Genomic DNA, 20852 nt, shown 5'->3' with positions numbered 1-20852 from the left:
AATACGACTCTCAATACGTGACAGTTTCAGCTAAGTGGCCTGGACTAATTTCATTACCAGTGGACATACATGGATTTGAGGGTCATATCTTTCTTCAAAGGCTTTAGATTTATACTTTGGCAGCAGAAAATAAGGTTTTGCATGGAGTGGGGTACATACAGTATCCTGATGATATGCATATCCATCTGCACAAAATCATCGCATGTGGCAGTTTTTATTTATTGATGATTTATTGATGGACCGCATTTGTTTGACCTTCGGATAATAACAACCAGTCTTGAACGCTGATTACCACACTCCGCTCCCTTAAAATTCATTGCAGTCTGAGGTAGAGCCAAGGCAGTATACACTGCACGTTTGAACTGCAGCTCATTGGATGTTCTGTTACAAATCCTGTGAGCTGCACTACTGGAATAAATTTGTAAGGAGCTGAAAAACCTGAGAAATTCACTCAGTACTGAGAAATTTAAGTCATCTGAGAATGTCAATTTTAAGAAGTTCAAGTGATCCTTCATTTACACTGGAAGAATAAACTCAGCGGGGGAATGCACTTTGTGGAAGTTTTCATTTATATACATGTGTTCTCTGTGCTCAAGGTCTACGGCTAAACTTTACAGAGGTAATATCAAAAGCAACATCAGGACAGTGAACGTTACATAAAAAGACTCTATAAGACCATAAAAACATATATCAAACACAGACTGAACGTGTGGCTACTCAATTCTAGTTTGTCATCTAGAATTTATTATGCATTATATACAAGTGACATGACATTTTCTCCATTAAAAATTCAGAACTTTTATTAGACCAGTTCCCACTTGAATTTATTGTTTCTCAGAGGGACACAGGAACTTTAACCAAAACCCAAGACCTAAAATGTCACAGGAAATTAAGAATCGGTCTGCACAAAAAAACTCTGAAACAAGGATTTGACCTTGATGTGACAGACTGACCCTGGCATTAACATTTTGCCACAGTCATCTATTGACAATATTGCAAGTATAACAGCTGTTTTAAGACTACCCATATTTAATGAAGCGATCACATGCCCTTTGCAACAAGTGTGGAGTCTCCTTTAGGATAGTACATCACAAGGTCATATGTGCAATCTCTTGGAGAGACACATAATTTCATTGCTCCTCTGGTTTCATGTCTAACCCAGTAGTTTCAGTACCACAGCTCAGTGAAGGCAAGCATGCTTACCATGTTGTATGTGGATGATACGTTGCAGGTAATAGTCTACTCATAACTCAGAGACACACAGTCACAGATTTTTAAAGGGGCATGTCAAGAGGTTCACTTAACAAGACCTTGACCCATTCAGCATAGGTAAACACCATGCAATTCGTCTCCACACTCTTGCCACTTGTTTAATGCACTCTCCTCTGGTTGTTTAAACAAGATCTCTTTGAAACACTAGCAAACTATCCACAGTTGCCTCAGCCCACAGCATGCTAGCATTGTGGGAAAACATGTCAAGCCATCAGTGAATAAATATCCAGGACCTCAGGCAACACAGCAGCTCCAAGATGGAGCCATCCAATCATGATGTCTCATGTTGCAAAAGAATTTCAACACTGCATTCCTCCGAGCTAATTTTCTAATTACGTTCTCTGAGAAAATTAGCTTGAAAACAGTGTTTCATATTTTGCACTACACTTCATAGTGCCATTATTTGGACAGACACTGCAGATATTACAGTCCAACTGCAATTAAAATGCTTACTTTGCACAAGCAGATCTGCTATGTTAGATAAGTGGTCTTCTGTCCTTGTTTGTGAATACAAATCAATACCATAACAGTGATTCACATCTTACATCTTGTGATCTAATGAGGGCACTTCCTTAGGTGTTAGACTTGTTGACTTGACAAGACAGGGAACAATCAGAACATTTACATGCAGCCAGTCACAACATTTATGTCAAAGAGCCAGTGGTTCCCCCAGACAATAAGATAGAGACAATATGTACAAAATCAATAGGAATATAATTCTTTTAACATTACAAGTCATTGCATTGCTTGTTTGCCACCTAGTTAAAATCCCAGAAGGAGGTACCACATACACAGACAGTAACCGTGACAAAGACACACTCCCACGAGTGTACAGACATATGTCCAGAAAACCAACCATGCAAGCAAATACGGAGCAAAGGAGTGTGGTAGACAGGAACACAGTAAACAATCCTGGGTAGCTAAAGTATTGCAACGAAACACTGAAAGTCAATCCCACAAAACAAGCTACATGAGTGATGCTTTTATCTGACCTCCCCTTGATATCAACATAGCAGAAAAGCTGTGCGAACACATTTCCCAATATGGTGCAGTAAGACCAACAAATGATATGAATGCCACAACAGCTGATGCCAAACATCCTTAATGCTTCAACACGGTGGCTTATATTCACTGGTGAAAGCGCCATGACCCTGTTCAGTCAAAATGTGTTTTAGCTGTGTGTTACTGTAGCCACTCAGGCAGAGAGAGCGGCCATGTGCTGTCATAAGGCAGAGAACAGCCCTTCACAGGCATACCCCCCTCTCCCCTCTAATGGAGGTTGTTGTGAAGGAATCTCCAGTGGGAGTAGATACACAAATCACCAGTATGCCATTGAGAATACAGTGGATGATTACTGTTTGCTAACAGCATACACGCAAGCACAGTCACAGATTTTATTTTTTATAATGCAAGTAATGCTTTATGAAGTGTGTGTTTGATTTTTCACAATACTACCATATGTTTCAAAATTTCTTTAGCTTGGAAAAGACTAGATAGTAAGAAATAAACTGTGGGGAATATGGTGCAAGCAGTATAAAACCTAATGGGGTTTGGGTTAGTAAATTATACATACTAGCTTACTACAGTGTGAGCACCACAACCATGCACATACAACCTGAACAGCACATTGCAGCTTCGTAATAACGAGTAAATACATGCTGGTATTTAAGACACTACCGGAGCAATGAAGGTTATTTTCTCGAGACAGCAGCAGGTCTCATTGAGAGATTCTTCCAGATGTGGTGCCACCATTTTCAAACACTTTAAGGGTGCAATGATGCCCCATTTTTACACTGGTCTGGCCACTATGACTAGTGATGTGAGATGGTTTCCTTTTCTTCAGAGGGCCTGTCATCTGCCTTTGCACTCTATGACATCCATGGAAAAGATGCACAATGGGGTCCATGACACATCCGACTTCTGCTGGCAAAGAGAGCAAGACGGCTTTCAGGCAGTGGAAGTCAATGAGTCATACTGAGAGGAGATCCTTCAGGGAGGAGCGTGAGAGACATGGTAAAAAAGACCAAGACAGACAAGATGCCAAACACACAGCGTACACAAAGAAAAGTTTGCTTCAAAAAAAGATGGCATTGGGTTACATACAAAGTTTGTTTGGGTATCACAATTTCAGTCTGCTCCATTTTCCTGGGTCAACCAAATCGTACACTGATCTTAAAACACTACCATCATGCAATTACATTGTGTGATTTGTAACCCTGCACCTTTCTCCTGCCCTTTTATCTTCTCACCCTCCATTTCACACTATCTCAACTAGGAATGTGTTTCCTCCTAATTCAAATTGGTTTACTGGAATGATTACAGTAGTATGATCATGTGTTAAGGGTTAAATCAAACAGTTAGCCTTAGTTATTTTGGAGAAAATATGAAAATGTTGTAAATTCAGGCATAACCTAAAAATAGAGATATTATTCATAAGCCATAAGGATCTGGCTTAGAAAGCAGCAACTTCTGTTTTAGTGCAGCCATCGAGGGCACTGGACAGCACTTGATCATTTATGAGAGTCATCTGTTCAGTCAGCCAACCAGGGTCCACAGAGGTTTGAACATATGAAAGTGAAATATGGAGAATTTCACTGGCTTAAGTAGGGTATCAAAAAATAGCCAAAGACTGTATTGTATTAAGTCGCTGTAAGGTGTAAATTCACCACTTCTTCACCATGCAGAGGGCAGAGGATAATCTAAAGATAAAAAATATATATATATATATGTATTATCTTGGCGCCAAACCAGGCAAAACCTCTCTTCTTCCGGGCAGCTGCCTCTGTGTCTGCAGCTGACTGTACAGAAGAGCAGCATGAAAGTGAGAAACACTTACTCTGCAGCTAAATCTGGGGACTGAAGCATCCCCAGCAGTTTACTGCACACTGACTTAAGAATAAAAACAAAACAACTGCTCGACTTGAAGGAATCTCAGTGGACTGAGGGGTCTCACACTGATGATTTGAACCTCTGACTTTCAGGGGGCAGCCTTAATCTGAAATATTTTCTTCCTTAAAATGCTGAATTTTCTCTGCTTTCTTTCACACTTGGAAAGCCCAATTCCCTATGCACATTTAAATACTAACCCCACTTTTTGTCTGTGTCTGTAAACAGACGTGATGTGCTTCAACAGTAGGGCAAAATGCTTGCAAGCTAACCTCCCAGTTCCTCCTCCACCGGAAAGACACATCAACAAACCAGTGGGAGTTGCTCGTGCAGTGAAAAGGAAGGAACATCCACCCCAGCTTTCTACCTGCGAGCACACTAACTGTGGAGTGTTGGAATGCACAGAAGGCTGGAGATAAAACTGCTGGGAATCAAACCCTGCATCATGCGTATCTTTCTGATTTTGGGCCTTTGGGATATTTGTAGGATGTTTGAGCTTATACTTTACTGTCACATCTGTCAGTTACAGTAGCCAAATTTGGCAGCAAATGCAGAACTGTGGTGTGTTAACCATGCAGTGTGACAGCCTGGGAGATCTGTCAATCAAAGCCAAGACGTCTTCGTATCACACAGAGTGAGACAGCCACCACGCAGAGATCCTTCATCTTTAGGTCAGTACACAAAGCTTGTAACCACAGGTGAGGGCTGACCAGCGAACTACTGAGTTCAGTGAAGCCAAAGTTATATCATGCCAGCATCATCAAACACTGTGCCTTGATGTCCTCTCCATAAATATCATACACAGTGTAGGTGACAAGTCAACCCCAGTCAGAGTCCAATGCCAACACCCACTGTGTTTGAGTTTATGCCAATAAAGCAAATGGATCTTGAGGTTAAAGGGAATGAATGGCTTGCAACAGCGTCCGCCTGCACCCTATATAACACAGGGAATACTGCCATGAGATTTCCAGACACTGCAATAGGAAATCCTTATGAGCCCTCGATAATCTGTCACTGGGTTAAAAGATGGCCAACTGTTCCACAGAAGGTAATTCTGCGCTTCAACAAAACATCAGCTTGAGCACCTTGGAGTAAATAGGGTTTCAAGAGGGACTAAACAGTAGTCGGAAAACACCCCAGTAATGGAAACATGACTGCGTGCTGGTCCAAGGGCGCTCTTACCAAGCTAAACAATATCCAAACAGCCTTCAGCATTTCAGAGCAAAACTGATTCACCGCCAGCACTCTACCACTGAGGAGTAACTGTAGTACTCCAGTGACCTCTGACTCACAGATGGACTCTAATCCCCTCCAATCTTCCTGCTGCACCTCTTGTCTGTCGCATTCAGGAATTCTGCAAAGTGCTCCGTTCAGCTCCCAATGAGATTGCCTGTTAATGTTAGCAATTCGGTCCCCTCGATGAAAACACCTTAAAATTACCCTTTACAGCCTCTAAAAATTCCTTCCACACCTCAGCTTCTGTTGTTACATCTGAATGGTTTGGGTGTCTGTGTGTGAAAAGGGAAAGGGAAAGGGTAGATAGTCTGAATCTCTCAGTGCATTACACACTCCTGGGAAAGCTACTGTTGAGGGAAAGAAAAAAAAAAGAAAAAGGTTGTCGTGACTTCATGTGGATTAGAAGAAAAACATGGCTAAATACATTCCAGTTAAGAGTCACACCTCAGTTTGGCTGTCAAAATGGGAAAAAAGACATGTAAATATTAATGTCACCATGCCATCTGTTACAAGGCCGTTAACAACAGCAATATTTCTCCACGTACTGCAGACTACAAGCAGCATGGCAAACGTCGGCATAAGATGGTGTAACATCCTCAAAATTACTCATCCATTATTCATTGGTATCAATCAGCACAGTCCTGCACATGCTGTCCAGATTAGAAAACAGGTCCAAGTGCGTGTCAAGATCTCAGGTTGCAATGTGTCAGCTGGTATAATGTTAGAATCTGAATGAGAACAATATACAAACAGCTGAACAGCTCATTATTACGATTATCATTATGTTAAGAAGGGTAGTTCAGAAAGCTACAGAAAACAGCAATGACAATTTAACAAAGAAAATATTTCAAAATATGTCACATTTAGAGACAGTTCATCATGACCCATGCACTTGCATTCACAGCAGCTGCACAGTTTAGCTACGAAATTAAAAATAGGTGCCATGTTGCCATGTGGGTTTCTTTCTATCTTTGGACATATCTGTTACATAATTTTAGATTACTCTGCACGAATGAGGATTAAATGAGGTTAATTCCCTCCCCCGATGATATCACTTTCAAAATTTTTCTTTTCCTTCCACTCCTCTAAAAATCCTCACACTGAGACATGTACTCATAAAATATGATCAGCTAGAGGATAATGTGACACAGTAGAGATCCCAGGGGCTGCGGGCTATAATACATTTATAAAAAAAAAAGTGATTACTATTATATATCACCTTTTCATGAGTAGGCAAATTTTCTATGAATAAAGAGCTTTTGAAAAACGAGTGTGCGGATCATCATCATCATCATCTGTGTATGATTTTGTATAAAATACTCAAGGTGCGCTGCTTTACACCGCTATGCATTACATCAGACACACTTTTCATATGTTAAATCATTAAATGGGTTAAAATACACTTGAGTGACTGTTAAAAAACGTCTGCAGGCGGCCCAAGTGTAGCCCATCTGTGGGAATCATTGACATCCTTTCAAAGTGGATCGTGCACACTGAATGGATAAGAAGCAGCTATAGCCGCCGCGGCTCCTCAGGAGATGGTGCCTCCTTAGTGTGATCTAATTAGAGATTAAAAATAACAGATTTTTTAACGGAATGAGTGTCACTTCCCTGCTTTAATGACAGACTTTTTTTTTTTTTTTTTTTTCAGAATATTAATGCACGTCATGACTTTGTGTAAAACAGAGGTATCTCCAAGTTGCCAGGCAATGACTAAGCTGGTAGAGGAGTATAACGTTAGAGGAGATGGTGACACACTATGGTGACTGCATAAAAAGAAGGCCTGAGGCATAGCAATCTGAATTTTCCCTGCTCTGTGCATGGTGATGCATCCTATAGTGTTTCAATAATGAATGCACTATGATGTGCATGGATGCATGAGAAGACACACACATACACACTGCTTCCCTTCACACTCCATAAAAGAAGTGGAGTGCTAAATCCTAGCCAACAGCAAATTGCTTTATCACGGTAAGATGAGACATGCACTCATTTTCTTAAAATCAGACATACTGTACAGCTCGCTTTCAGGAGTTTGCATTGAGAAGACTCATCTGTACATCTTGTAAATTGGGACACTGTTCCTTCCAGCATGGGTAGTGACATGACTGTAAAGCTCATTTCCTCTCTCAGGGGCCAAATGGGCCACAGACAAGGCTGTGATGATGACTTAGTTTGGGTCACAGAAGTCCTGTTTTCCTCTGCATCTCTCTCACCCAAATAAGATATGGAAAGACAGATACTGAGCCAGGAGGAGCTCTCACTTCATAACAGCCTAAGCAAAAGGATAAATCAGTCTTTATTTGCAAGTGAATAGCCTAGAGAGTAAAGGTGATACATTTTGCCAAGTGCAGCGAGCATTTACATAGCTGGAGGTGACCGGTCAAATCTGATCAAATGAGAATCAGAAAGAAAATAGCCACACTGAAATGGCTCAAAGTTGCTTTTTTTACCATTGTCAAGAGGAGATGGTAGCCTGACCAAACATGCAATTATACCCAGCAGATAATTTGATACTTTACAAAAACTTTGACCCTGTCACGGGTTCTTTTGTCCCAAAGAGGAAAAGCTTCAAAGCGGAGAGAGGCCGTATAAGGCCTAAAGGTTTGCCAATCTAGGGTTACATGTCCACAGGGATCCTGTATTCACAGTGCTGGCCTCTTTTTTTTTAATTTGATGAATGACAAGGACACGTTGTTCTAATTTCCTGATAGCTCTGAGATCTTAACATGTTTTCAATTTAGAGGGAAGCAGCCATCCTGTAGTATGAATTTAGGATTGCAATCTTTAGCTAAAAAGCAATGTGTACTGAAGCAGGTTTTTAGTGACAAGATATAAACCAAGCTCGTCTCCCAGGCCTCAGTGTTGCGTTTAACCTGTTTTCTGCTCTTAAATTAACCCTGATTAATTATATAATAACTCAAACCTCACAGGAATGACATAAGGATGCTACCACTTCAGAAGCTAATCACTGTAAAATAAACCACTGAGCCCCACAGCCTGCGTCACCTCTGTCAGCAAACCCTCAGGAAAGGCTGTTTATGTTCCTCCCACAGCGCTTTTAGGTCACGTGCATGTGTAATGTCATCTTTTTAGCATCCTTGGGCAATGCAGCTCCTCTCAACTCTCTCAGACCTGGATCTGTCTGATCCACTCCCCGTCACTATTAGAGTCAAGTAGTCCTGGCTGCAACAAAGCCACAGTCCCTCTCTCTCTCTTGCTTTCCCTCTGGATGAAAAACCTTAGCATCTATGAGATTTTCAGAAAATGATGTGCAAGAGATATGGCTGCTTCAATGACGGTCTACAGTGATTTATGGCGAATGGGTATTTCACTGACTGTTTCACAGTTAAGAAAATATATGAATTTGTTGAAATGACTGGTCTGAATAGATAGAATACCTAAAACATGCATGGTTGACAGTTTCCCAGAAATTGTCTCCCAATCGTGTAGTTGTGTTTTTCCATCATCAGTTCCATTCTGAAACATATTCTGGTTCAATAAACATCCTCGAACGGTTTGCAGCAGCCTGTCAGTAGACACTCTGTTCTTGGCAGCTTTGGTTATTTGATAAGACAAAACTAAAATCACAGAAAATGGAGGTGAAAAGCTACACTGGTGCGAGCACTTCAGCTGCTTTGGCTGGATTTCCCAAATGGACCTTTCTCCAAACATCTGTCTGACTTTAATATGATTTTGCAGAGGACTGCTTGACACTCAAAGTGGAAGGCAAGTTAAGCAATGTCTGCAAATGCACATGACAGTACAATCAGTCTTTCTGCTTCGCTTTATAAGCAATTACTACTGGTGTCCATCCACAGCAACACTTGCTTTCCATGATGGTTTTAATCGAATGCTTAATTGTGTTTTGCATTACTGGACTAATGAAGCACCAACCCACAATCAAACTGTCGAAAGGATGAACTGAATGATGGAAAATTTAATTGGCAATAATGTTGATAAACAGTTAATCGTGTGAGTCATTTAATGAGCAAAAATGCCAAACATTTACTGGTTTCAGCTTCTTAAAAGCGAGCATTTGATGCTATTCTCTGTTTTCTTATAACTCTGAATGGAATACATGGGGTTTTGCTGCTGGTTGACAAAAGAAGAATTGAAGAAATCAACAAGCAAAATTGTGGCAGGGATTTTTCACTATTTCCAGTCATTTTGAAGACTAAATGATCAATGAATTAATGGAAGAAATAACAAAGACATTACTCGCCAAAAAAAGAAAAGCATTAGTAGCAGCCCTAATCATGATACCCATTTCCTCTGTGGCCTCTCTGCAATGAAACCAAGGACAGGGAGAAACTGTAAAGGTCTCTGCATTCAGTCAACCTTTGTAAACTGATTGGCTGTGGTCATGCATGCAACTGAAAAGAAAGACTTGCTGTATCTCTTTTGGGGGGAAGGGAATCTATTTCAGTGGACCTCCTAAATAAATTCTAAATATGGGAAACACTGCTGGCAGTACACGATGTGCACACACTGTTCTGAAATAATCACTTTATCAAGTTGGAGTTGTTGGACTAGCAGCCATTGCTCCTGGCGGTGTTGGTCTCCATGCTCATGAAGCTAAGTCAGACGTAAAGAAGTCTGGAGCTTTTATAAGTCAGCCTGCAGTCAGCCATGCCTCCATCTTGCTTTGTAAATGGAGCAGCGTGGGGCTACGTCATCACTCCCGCATGATCTGACTGATGATGTAACACAGACTATGTGAAACAATCCTACTGTAAACTAGAGAGCCACATATCGCTGTTGAAGAGAGAGAGCCATATGGCGAGATGCAGAGTGCAGTTCATTCATCATATCCCACAGGTTGAGGACACTGGGAACCCATCTCTTATCACACACGGTTCTGCTTCATTTCTCTCACTTTGATTTCTGGAGGCTATATTTCAATTTCTGTCAGAAAACGCAGGCTTGAAATTCTCCCATGTTTCAGTTATCAATTTGAAGGGGATCAATTAATAATTATGTCAAGAGGCTCAACAGATCCATTGAGCTGAGAGGAAAGGAAGAAAGAGACGGTTAATCCCTCCCAAATCTCAGTTCAGTCATAAATACTGCAACTATGCCATATAATCATCTACTGAGAGACTGCCAGTTTTCTTTGATTTGCATTCAACTACAAAAGTGACATTTACAAAAGTAACATTTCTGACATTTGAACAGCGCCAAACACTACAAAAGTAGATTCAATAAAGGAATACAAAACAAACGTTTTAATGTGAGCCTTAGTGGAGGTATTTGATATATGAGAAAGTGATCAGTCTATTAAAAGGCCAGAATCATGCAGTTTTATCTCTATTATATCCAAATTCAGCGTAACTGTAACATTGGCCACTATTCATTGCACATTTTGTACAATCAAGGTAATGCTTTTTAAGTCATCGCATAAGATTCAAACCAAAATCAAACCCCGAATTCCCTTTCCTAATTGTACAACAGAGTTAATCTGATTGGTCAGCTGGGCTAATTACCAAAATTAGGTTATGGCAGATGAGGCTGATAAGTAAGAAGAAACTGCAGGACAGAAATGCCAAAAACATGTTTTTAATCAATTGGAAACTGTGCCAGCATTATATTGTTTGTCCAAGTTCGACAATTTCAACAATAATCAGCCTCACAAATCAAGTACCAATGACTAAAAAGATCCTTCATAGTCATATAACCCCAGAAAATGTGTTATAGCTTCAGATGTTCTGACAAGATTATACACAAAAATAAAAGATGTTTTCCCTCAAACAGAATTTTTAAAGGCCGCAGCTTCTCAATTTATTCTCTATCATTTTTTTGATCTCATTTAATGCCTCCATTAAATTAGCAGGTTTCCTCGAGATGTCAAAAGTAGCCTATGATATTTAAGTGGTCAAGTGTAATTGCTGTTTGACACATAACAAAATAACATGTCAAATGCATTAAAATATGCTTAAATTAAATTATGGCACAAGAGGAAACAGAGTCCCATCATGAGGCTATTGCAAATTGACATTTCTACATAAAATGTTCCATCAAAGCCAAGAGAAATTGCATTATCATTACAATGCAGGAAGAGCTCCTCCACTCCCTGTGCGTTTTCCTCTCCTGCCTGAGGAACACCCCTGCACATATTGGATTGTACATAAAGGATTAAAAGGCTATCCCACGAAAACCCTGAGCCTGAGTGTAGAGAGTACTACTCCTCCAACTGTAATCGCCTCACATGTCAAATTACTGATTTTAATCAAAAAAATGGGCGTGCAAAGGCTATTAAAAATGTAATTTATCACAAAACTCCCTCAATTAGACTTACATAACGACACATTTTACCAACTTAGAGGATCTCATTTCAAAGCCGTTATCGTGGCATCAGATTACATAACAGATGATTCAGAGTAGAAGTTGTGCTTGCTGTGCATCAGTGTGCCAGAGAGACCAAATAAACCCACATTGTCCCTAACAAACCCTTCATGTTGGCTACTTTGCACGAGCCAGCACCCCCCCCCCCCCCCCCCCCTTTTAATCGCATCACACCTGCCAGGTGCAACCTCAAGATATCACGTGCTTTATTCTGCACAGTGTACCTTTAACAGAGAGACCGTGACTCAACCCAGAAGGCTGTGTGTGCGTGCATGTATGTGTGTATCTACAAATACAAGGCGCCTAGCATCACTCCCCATCAACAACAAACACGTCCCATCCAAGCTGAGACCAACGGCCGACACCAACACGACTATACATGGGAGGAGAAATTAAATCCCCACGCCGCATTTCCATTCACATAATGCCCACATCCATGTTTATACAATCCCAAAGCTTGTCCTTCCTGGGTATCATGTTTAATTTAATGCACAATAACGCTAGGTCAGCGTGCAGGCTGGTCACGCGAGGAGTATCTGCGTTATGAGAGTGTCTCCAGGGGGAGAAATGGTGCCTTTAACACATTAGCATCAAGCTGTCTTTACTTAAAAACACATGACCGAGCTCGGCAGTAAGCTAATTAGCAGCAGTCGCAGTACCGTTACCGTTGCACCTTCTAAACAGAGTGCCTGCGGGCGGAGGGAGGAGGAGGAGGAGGAGGACCAGGAGGCGAGTGGATGCCTGCCGTCCTGACCACTATCACAGGCTGCTGATACATCCACAGCAAAACATAAACATATCCAGCTCAAGTGCTGAATGGGAGATTTTCTTACCTGTACAGCCCACGAGACACAAGGCTAGGAAAATATCCCTCAACTGGACCATTGCAACTCCGGAGTAAATGTTAAACGGCGTCACTAACGTTTAATCTCCGCTCGGTCCCTGCGGTGTTGCCCTCGGGTTTCCTCGCCGTATCTCAGCAACTGTTCATCCTAATCTATATTTCTAAAGCTGGTCGGTGGTAACTGTCAGCAGCGGCAGCAGTGGCAGCGTCGTTGATGACAAGCAGCGGCCGGAGATTAGCAGTGATGAGCGCCAGTGCACTGTTCAAAGTCTGACTGACAAGCAGAGCCTTCTCACACACGGCGATTACTCCGCGCGATGAAGGACCTCCTGTTAAATAGTGCGCGGGGCTCAAAGGGACCCAGTGTCATAGGGAAACCCCCGCAATAATCATAATAACGCAGAAAATTCTTATGACTACATTGTACTGCACGTCAGCACACAAAAGATATATTGACAGAATGAACCATCAATATTTTTTTAAAAAAAATAATAATAATTAATTTATAGCTTTTTTCTGTGGTAAAAAAAAATATTGCTCCTGATATGCTTCAGGTTGTCATCACCACATAATGGGAAAACTGTCCTCTGGAGACAAAATATGTTTGTGTACTGAAAAATATACAGTGCATGTACAAATACACGTTAACCCTTTGAGAACTGAACAAATTGTCTTGGTTTCTTTCAAAAACATGGGAAGAAAACAATGAGCAATGAAAGAAAGAATGACCCCCCAAAAATAGCAATAAATTGAAAATTAAAAATAAATTTTAAAAAAAAGAGCTGTAAGAGCTTAAAAATTATAATAATTCTGTAACATAATTTTAAATATATAATAATGATAATTAGAAAAATACTTTTTCCCCTAGTTTTTTCAAAATAATTTTCTAAATCTTTTTTTTTCTTTTTTTTGTAAATGTGGGACATCTCTTACCAAGCTGCTCATTGCCTTTTTCCCCCATGTTTTTGAAAGAAACTGCACCAATTTGCTCAAAAGTTCAAAGGTTTACTGAAAAAAGGTGTCTGAAAGCAGCACAGGTAAGTGATGTCACTCCAGGTTTCAAAGGGTTAAATAAGGTACTCATGCAGATTTCAGGGGACACATCCTCCATCAATATGTGACAAAATATAAGACATTTATATCATATAATGATGCAGAAAAGGCACAAATCGGTGCATAAAAATTCACAAAAATGCAGGAAATTGAGTGTGTAATGCTTGAAATTTTCTTGCAGAGAACCCCCATTTCATATGTGAAATGAAACCTATGTCCCTGATAAAAGGTTTATAATTAATGGCTTTAAAGATTTATTTAGGTTTATTAAAGCTTCACGGAACTAGCCTATCAAGCTATAAGCCATTCATAAGGAGATCATTAATAAGAAAGTAATTTCATCAATTAGAAAACAAATAGCCTACACTAATAGACAAATTAATCACTACAGTTTTTTAAGTAATTTAGTAAAAGAAATCCCCAGTTTCTAACCAGTCCCATTTTGGGATTTGTGAGAATTTTCTGCCTTTGTCTTTAAGTACCCATAAATTAAATATCTTTGGATTTTGAACTGTTGTGCACCATTAGGAGCAGCATGTCCAATTTCGTTGTATCTGCTATACAATGACAATAAAGGTTTCTATTCTATTCTATTCTGACAAAACAAGCAATTTATAGACATTGCCTGTGTGATAGCCATTTCCACTGTTTTCTAATATTTCATAGGTTAAATGCCTGACTAATGGATTGAAAAAAATAACCTGCAGATTAATCAATATTTAAAATAACCCTTAGTTGTAGCCCACGCTGTCAGGTTGTGAAAACAATTCCTCTGAATGTAACTATGACCACTTAACCTTTTAGAAAGAGGCTGCAGGGGATCTTGACTAAAATTTGTTAATCAAAAGCTTGTTAAGCAACTGCTAATGGATTAACAACATTTAGAGCTGTATTATTACCAAATAAAGGGACAGGGCAAACTTAAATTCACAACTCTGACAACCCAAAGTGGCACCTTGTAGCTAAAAGGTCAACACTATCACTAATGACAATCGGAGCCATGGCCAGGATTTTAAAAAATACTGAGGTCATAAGTCCTTATTTCACCATGCAGCCTGCAAACTACCAATCATTCAAACACATTTTCACTATGCACTAAAAGATGTCAGTAAAATTTTTATTTTTTTTCTCACATTTATTACTTCCTTTAACTCATCAGTTATGTTTACCTTCCAACAAGATGGTTCAGGGCAGTTTCACAGCTTTTATCACACCGCCAGGAGTATAATTTTAGTGGAGAAAAATTAAATCCATCTATTTAGTTTAATTTAATGATTTAATTTTTTCTTCCCTAAAGGCAGTCAAAGCCGAGCGTGAAAAACATTCGAATCAGCCTTCAAAACCCATCAAGTGCAATTTCTTTGTGACTGTAGAATGGAAACTCCTCCAGAGGACAAACAATCAGATGTGACCTCTGTCTTCTCAACGGCAGCTGTGCGGCCCTGATAAACTGTAATGATAAAGGCTTTTAAAAATTTAAAGCACTCATGCAATCAGCACCAGTTAGTGTTTTCTATTACATTATATTTATTATTTCATCTATTGCATGTACAGATTGTCAGATCCAGGTTACAGATCAACTATAATACAGTTTAAATTGTAATAATAAAATGCTCATTTAATATTTATCTCGTTCCCCTTTGTGTTGCTCTACGGGAGGATAAAGTGCTTTTATCAAAATATTGTTAGAGTCCAGTAGAGCTACAACAACGTAAAAAATGCACAACAAAACCCATAGTCATTGCCTCTACATACTTTAGTAAAACACTGTTGTGAGTCAAATACTCCTCAGACCCTCCCTCAACCCTCCAATGACCAAAGAGAGCCTTATACAACGCACTTTTATTTCGGCTTTGAAGCGAATGGTACCTGAGAGAACAAGGATGCAAAAGGAAGAGAAGGTTGTTTGCCCGCACAGCAGGGAGGAACTGTAGCATTTGGCACCCTGAGAGGTCAGTTTGCCTTTGATTTGCACTTTTGGCCAGCTGAGAGGGAATGAGCCAAAATTTAATAAGCCCAAATCAATCTGTGGCCTGGCTGCGAGTGTATTGTGGTCAGATCTTGCTCATTTGCTGCAGCCCATCCTTCTACAGTTATTCCCTCTACACATACCACCTCAGGGAGTGTGGCCCCAAAAATGTTCACAAGACGTTATACTCCCTTCCTAATTTAACCACCCATCTACTAGGACGTAAGTAGAGGAAGCAGGAGGGGAGAAGCTTGATGCGTTTCAGGCACTGTGGGGGTGGGGGTGTGTGTGGGGGGTCTGACTGGCATTTGCGCTTCGGCATCAGAGATAGGAAAAGTATGACTCAGCTGATGACTCATGCATATAAATGCCCTCTGAAATATACTAGTGTTTTATTCAGTGTGCATTGAAGTTGAAAAGCTGATGTGGCTTTTTTTTTTTTTTTTTACAAATATATTTTTAGGTTATCTTGTCAGTGTAACCTCACGCTCACCAGCACTCGAATTTCCAAGAAATTTTTCAAGCAGTTTAATTTTTTTTTTTAAAGGATGAAAATCAGGATAAATGTGTAAATCTTCTGCTCAAGTAATCATTTATGCCTATGAAATTTCCCAAGTCCCGTCAGCTAATTTCCTCGCAGTTAATTAATAAAAAGCTTAACTGCAGATATCATTTTCAATTAGTATGGAGAAAACTGATGAAATCCTATCGTGTGAAAAAATCTCTCCAGCAGTTTAACACTGCTGCATTTTTTAACTTTGTGCTACAGTTGTATTTATATTGCTCTCATCTCTTTGTGTGGCAGCAAAGCCTGGACTGTGTAAATTAAACTTGTATAACAACATTAATGTATCAGTTTTAATAGTGATATCTGTGTACTCTCTGTTCATGTCGAAACTGTGAGAACAGGTCATACTGACATTACATGGCTGCTTGCTAAAGACTGGACAACACCTCAAATGAGATCATATCACATGCTGACATGACATGTTTTTATGTGTTGCTCTAGACTGAGAGGTCACATGCTCCTCAGCTGACACTTTTAAACACTGTATAGATTTAAACAATGAGATGCTACTGTTTGAAAAGCTATACAATATGGATTATTATGTCTCTGGTCAGAAGACATGCTTTGTTTCTTCCAAATTCTGTTTTTTGCTAAAGTTTGTCTCTGCATTAGTGTGTTTGAGTGCTTACAGACAGTTATCCAACAACTGTCACATGCCTTAATCCTCTTCACGGATAAATAATTTTACAGTAGAAAAAAGTACTCATGTACCCCCCATGAGCTATCAGCTCCATTTCTGTTCAACCGAATACGCTGTCCATTTGTGGTAAAGTACACATAACACGCTCTTTCATCTACTCAAATCACCCAGAATCCCCTTCAAAACGTTGCCAAGATCTATTCGGTTGTATTTCTCATGTTCAATCACATGCCGTAGCAGCAGTAGTATAAGTAGTAGTGGTAGTAGTCTGTCTGTGCTGATAAATCTCATCTCTGTTGGTTTCATTTTCCTCAGTTTGGTAAAAAAAAACAAAACAGAAGCCATTTTAAAAACATGTACTGACCTCTGAAACTTCAAAACGTATGTTTTATTACACACCAGGCTGTCTGAAGTTATTCCCTGCTCTCTATCTCTCTGTTTCTCACCCTGCAGTCTATCTCCCCCTCTTTCTCCTGCCTCCTCTCATCCTCTTTCACCCATTAGAGCTGTGACCACACATGCATACTCTCTGGAGCTCACGCCTACATGCACACACACACACACACACACACACACACACACACACACACACACACACACACACACACACACATGCAGTACGCTTACATTTATTTTTTCAATGTTTAATACTACTTCTACTGTATTTTTTGTCTTTATTTTCATCAGTCAAACTCTCTCCATCTGTATATCTATCATCTGATGTGTCTATACTGGCCATATTAGCATTTCCTGGAGAGGATACATGTGAACATCCTCCTCTGTTGGAGGTTTTAAAATAGCTTCTCTTACCTCCTCCACTACTGTAACAGAAGGCACCATACAGTACTGATATGAACGTTGGTTTCCGGGTCAGTCGAGAAAAGTAGAGGTCAATTGTGCAGAGAGGAGTGTGAGTTACTGTGTTCAGAGGACTACTACTCAGAGTGACTAAAGAGAAAAACAGGGGGGATACGGTTAGCAATGTTTGAGACGACCCTCTCCCTCTTACTGACTCTTGCAGTGTATGTTACATAATCAATTACTGTTCAGATCAGGCGGAAATAAATCAAACACACTGTGCTGTTATTGTGCATCTGCAGGCTGGTATAAACGCAGCATCACAGCCTGGCAGTACAGCTCTATTGTATTGCTAACTTTCTCATTTTGTCTTTGACCTTTTGCTGCATTTTCTGTATTAAAATAAAGAGAGAGTATTTCTGTATTTTCAACCATAGAGTCTGCCAAAATCCAAAAACCACAAGCAAATGCACAAGTGTCAAAGCCACTGGCTCCTCTAATTCAATGTTCTGCAGCCTAGATGAATGACTCGGTGACAAGCTTTGAGAAAGCTTGGAGCATGGCTCCGTCATTCAATTATCACCTTTAGTGCAGAAAGACTGAGCTCCCTATAATCTCAGGAGGACTAAGGGGTGCATATCAGTTAGCTTGAGAGGGCGATGGTGTTGTCAGACAGTGGATTCATTGTCCTGAGACTCTGTCCTGCAAGGCACACAGGGCTCCTTTGTGGACGAGAGATATTAATCTGCGTAGGCAGAGATCTGGAGGAGTCTGACCAAGCTCACATACAACCACACACATCAGCACACACAGGAGACACACAGAGGCAGACTCAGCCATATGCATATTGATTATGTAACAGCAAAAAGAGAGGATGCAGTGTCCGATCCCATACAGCCTCCCCCTTCATAAACATTTCATTCTTCTGAGATGATTTACACAATACAGTGAGAGGGCAGGCTTGTGGTCAGCGCTGTAGACGTGAGGTGTCATTGCCAGATGTCACTGTAGTGCTCCAACCAACTTTCATCATCACCAAGCACAAAGAAGGCTTAGTTCCACTGATAGTTCAGTGTTTGACTGCCAGACCAGTGATCACCTCTGCCTCATCAGCATAACCCAGAGTGCAAGAAAAATGCTCTGTGACCACATAATGACATAATGAGTCAACAAAGTCACACAAAGAACTCTATTGAATTTAGTCAAATGTGACTCCACAAATGAAAACTGTTGAAACTGTTTGGACAGTGTGTCCCAGTGTGGACACTGTTAACACTTCTGTTTCTTTTCAATATTGAACATGCTGTTCTGGTGAAGTCAAATTCCTCCTAACACAATTTTGGGACTGAAGTACAATTGTTGGATGTAATAATGCAATCCAATGCAAGCACACCGAAAACTGCCGTGTGGCATAATTAGGCTTGAATCAACACCTCTCTCTGATGCTGGCTCGACATAATTTAACAATGAATGCTTCATAAATCCATTTATTCTCTTGCATTAGACTGTACAAGTGGTTGTGTTATTTTCTCCATCTCCTAAACATCTGCAGTAAGTCCTACCGCAGACAATGGACGGATAATAACTGCAAAGAGTTGAAGGTTACTACAAAAATGGGAAAAACCACTTCAAAGAGACACAAAATGTACCTTAAAAAGACACAAATACTACTAAAAGGAGACACAAAATAACCAAAAAAAGAGAGAATTTCCTCAAAGACACAAAAAGTCCCTAAGACATTCAAAGCAACTGCAAAGAAGTACAAGATAACTACAAAAATGGCAACACAACCACAAAGAGACACAAAAATGACCTCAAAGAGACACACACAAAAAAAACGCTAAGAAGCAAACATGACCTAAAAGAGACATAAAACGACTAAAAGAGCACACAAAATGACCAAAAGATGCAAAAAAAAAAAAAAACCGTAAAGACATTCATAGAAACTGCAAAGAGGCACAAGATAACTACAAAAATGGCAACAAAACCGCTAAGAGACAAACATGACCTAAAAGAGACACAAAACAACTACAAAAAGACACCAAAATGACTAAAAGAGCACACAAAATGACCAAAAGATTAAAAAAAAAACCTAAAGGCATTCACAGAAACTGCAAAGAGGCACAAGATAACTACAAAAATGGCAACAAAACCGCTAAGAGACAAACATGACCTAAAAGAGACACAAAACGACTACAAAAAGACACCAAAATGACTAAAAGAGCACACAAAATGACCAAAAGATTAAAAAAAAAAAACCCTAAAGGCATTCATAGTAACTGCAAAGAGGCACAAGATAACTACAAAAATGGCAACACAACCACAAAGAGACACAAAACGACTACAAAGAGACATACAACAAAAACACACTCAGAGAGATTAACTCAGAGACACAAAACCACAAAAAGATGCAAAACTACCACAAAGTCTGTGTGACTTACTTCTGTGAAAGAGAGGTGGTGGGACCCTCTGCCTATCTGTGCCCAGGGGCCCATTGTCTCATAATCAGCCCATGCCTAAGACAAACAGAAATGAATTTGTAAGAATACTTTCAGCTTTCAAAGTTCTGTTTAGGTTAAGAGACAAAGGTGCCGGTAAGCATAGTCATTCAACAGATACACAAAACCAACTAAAAAGATGTAACTATAAAGATATCTTGGATATCTGCTGCCATCTAGTGATATAAAAGCAACAAGGCATGCTAATGCAGCTTTTGAAAAGATAGCAACACATCTTTTTGCAGCACTTTACATGTAATGTGGCATTTCAACCATGTGGGGGCAGCATATCTCTACTTTGAACAGGACACTTGAAACAGTGTTTCCTCTCCCTCTATAATTCATGCATGGACAGTGTACAAATGCAATTAAGAATTAATGAGAACTAATGTTGATCACTTTTCTACTGTAAAAGTGCTGTAATTTGGAAAATAGGAGATAATAGATTTTCATCATGTGCCCGCAGTATCTGGCCCACAAACCTGACTGTTTGACTCTGACCCAACACTCCAGCTGGATGGGAGGTTTAGCACACAGGCCAATGCAACATCAGTGATATTTATTACAGTTGGTTTGATTGGTGTTTGATTCTTTTCTTCTAACTCTTATCTTCCTTTTAGGCAAAGGGTTACTCCTGGTTATTCAAAAAAAGACTCTCACCTACACAGAGTTTATTTAGCAATGTTCTAGCACCATTTTTCACACATCATTTGCATCTATGGTGTCTCACTGTGAAGATAATT

General features: G+C 39.9%; 1 protein-coding gene across 6 annotated transcripts in view; it reads right to left on the bottom strand.

The window, feature by feature from the left end:
* Positions 1 to 12872, bottom strand: part of ncam1b (neural cell adhesion molecule 1b) — a 100723-nt gene extending 87851 nt beyond the window's left edge. For all 6 annotated transcript variants that reach the window (XM_049575588.1, XM_049575591.1, XM_049575589.1 and 3 more), the window contains exon 1: positions 12573 to 12872. In XM_049575588.1, coding sequence (XP_049431545.1) covers positions 12573 to 12624 — 52 coding nt within the window. In that variant the 5' untranslated portion in view covers positions 12625 to 12872. The remainder of the gene's footprint in view (positions 1 to 12572) is intronic.
* Between the last annotated feature and the right edge of the window lie 7980 nt (positions 12873 to 20852).

The sequence above is a fragment of the Epinephelus fuscoguttatus genome, linkage group LG5 (genome assembly GCF_011397635.1).
Source record: "Epinephelus fuscoguttatus linkage group LG5, E.fuscoguttatus.final_Chr_v1".
Taxonomy (NCBI): domain Eukaryota; kingdom Metazoa; phylum Chordata; class Actinopteri; order Perciformes; family Serranidae; genus Epinephelus; species Epinephelus fuscoguttatus.
This window is presented reverse-complemented; position numbering and strand designations above follow the sequence as displayed.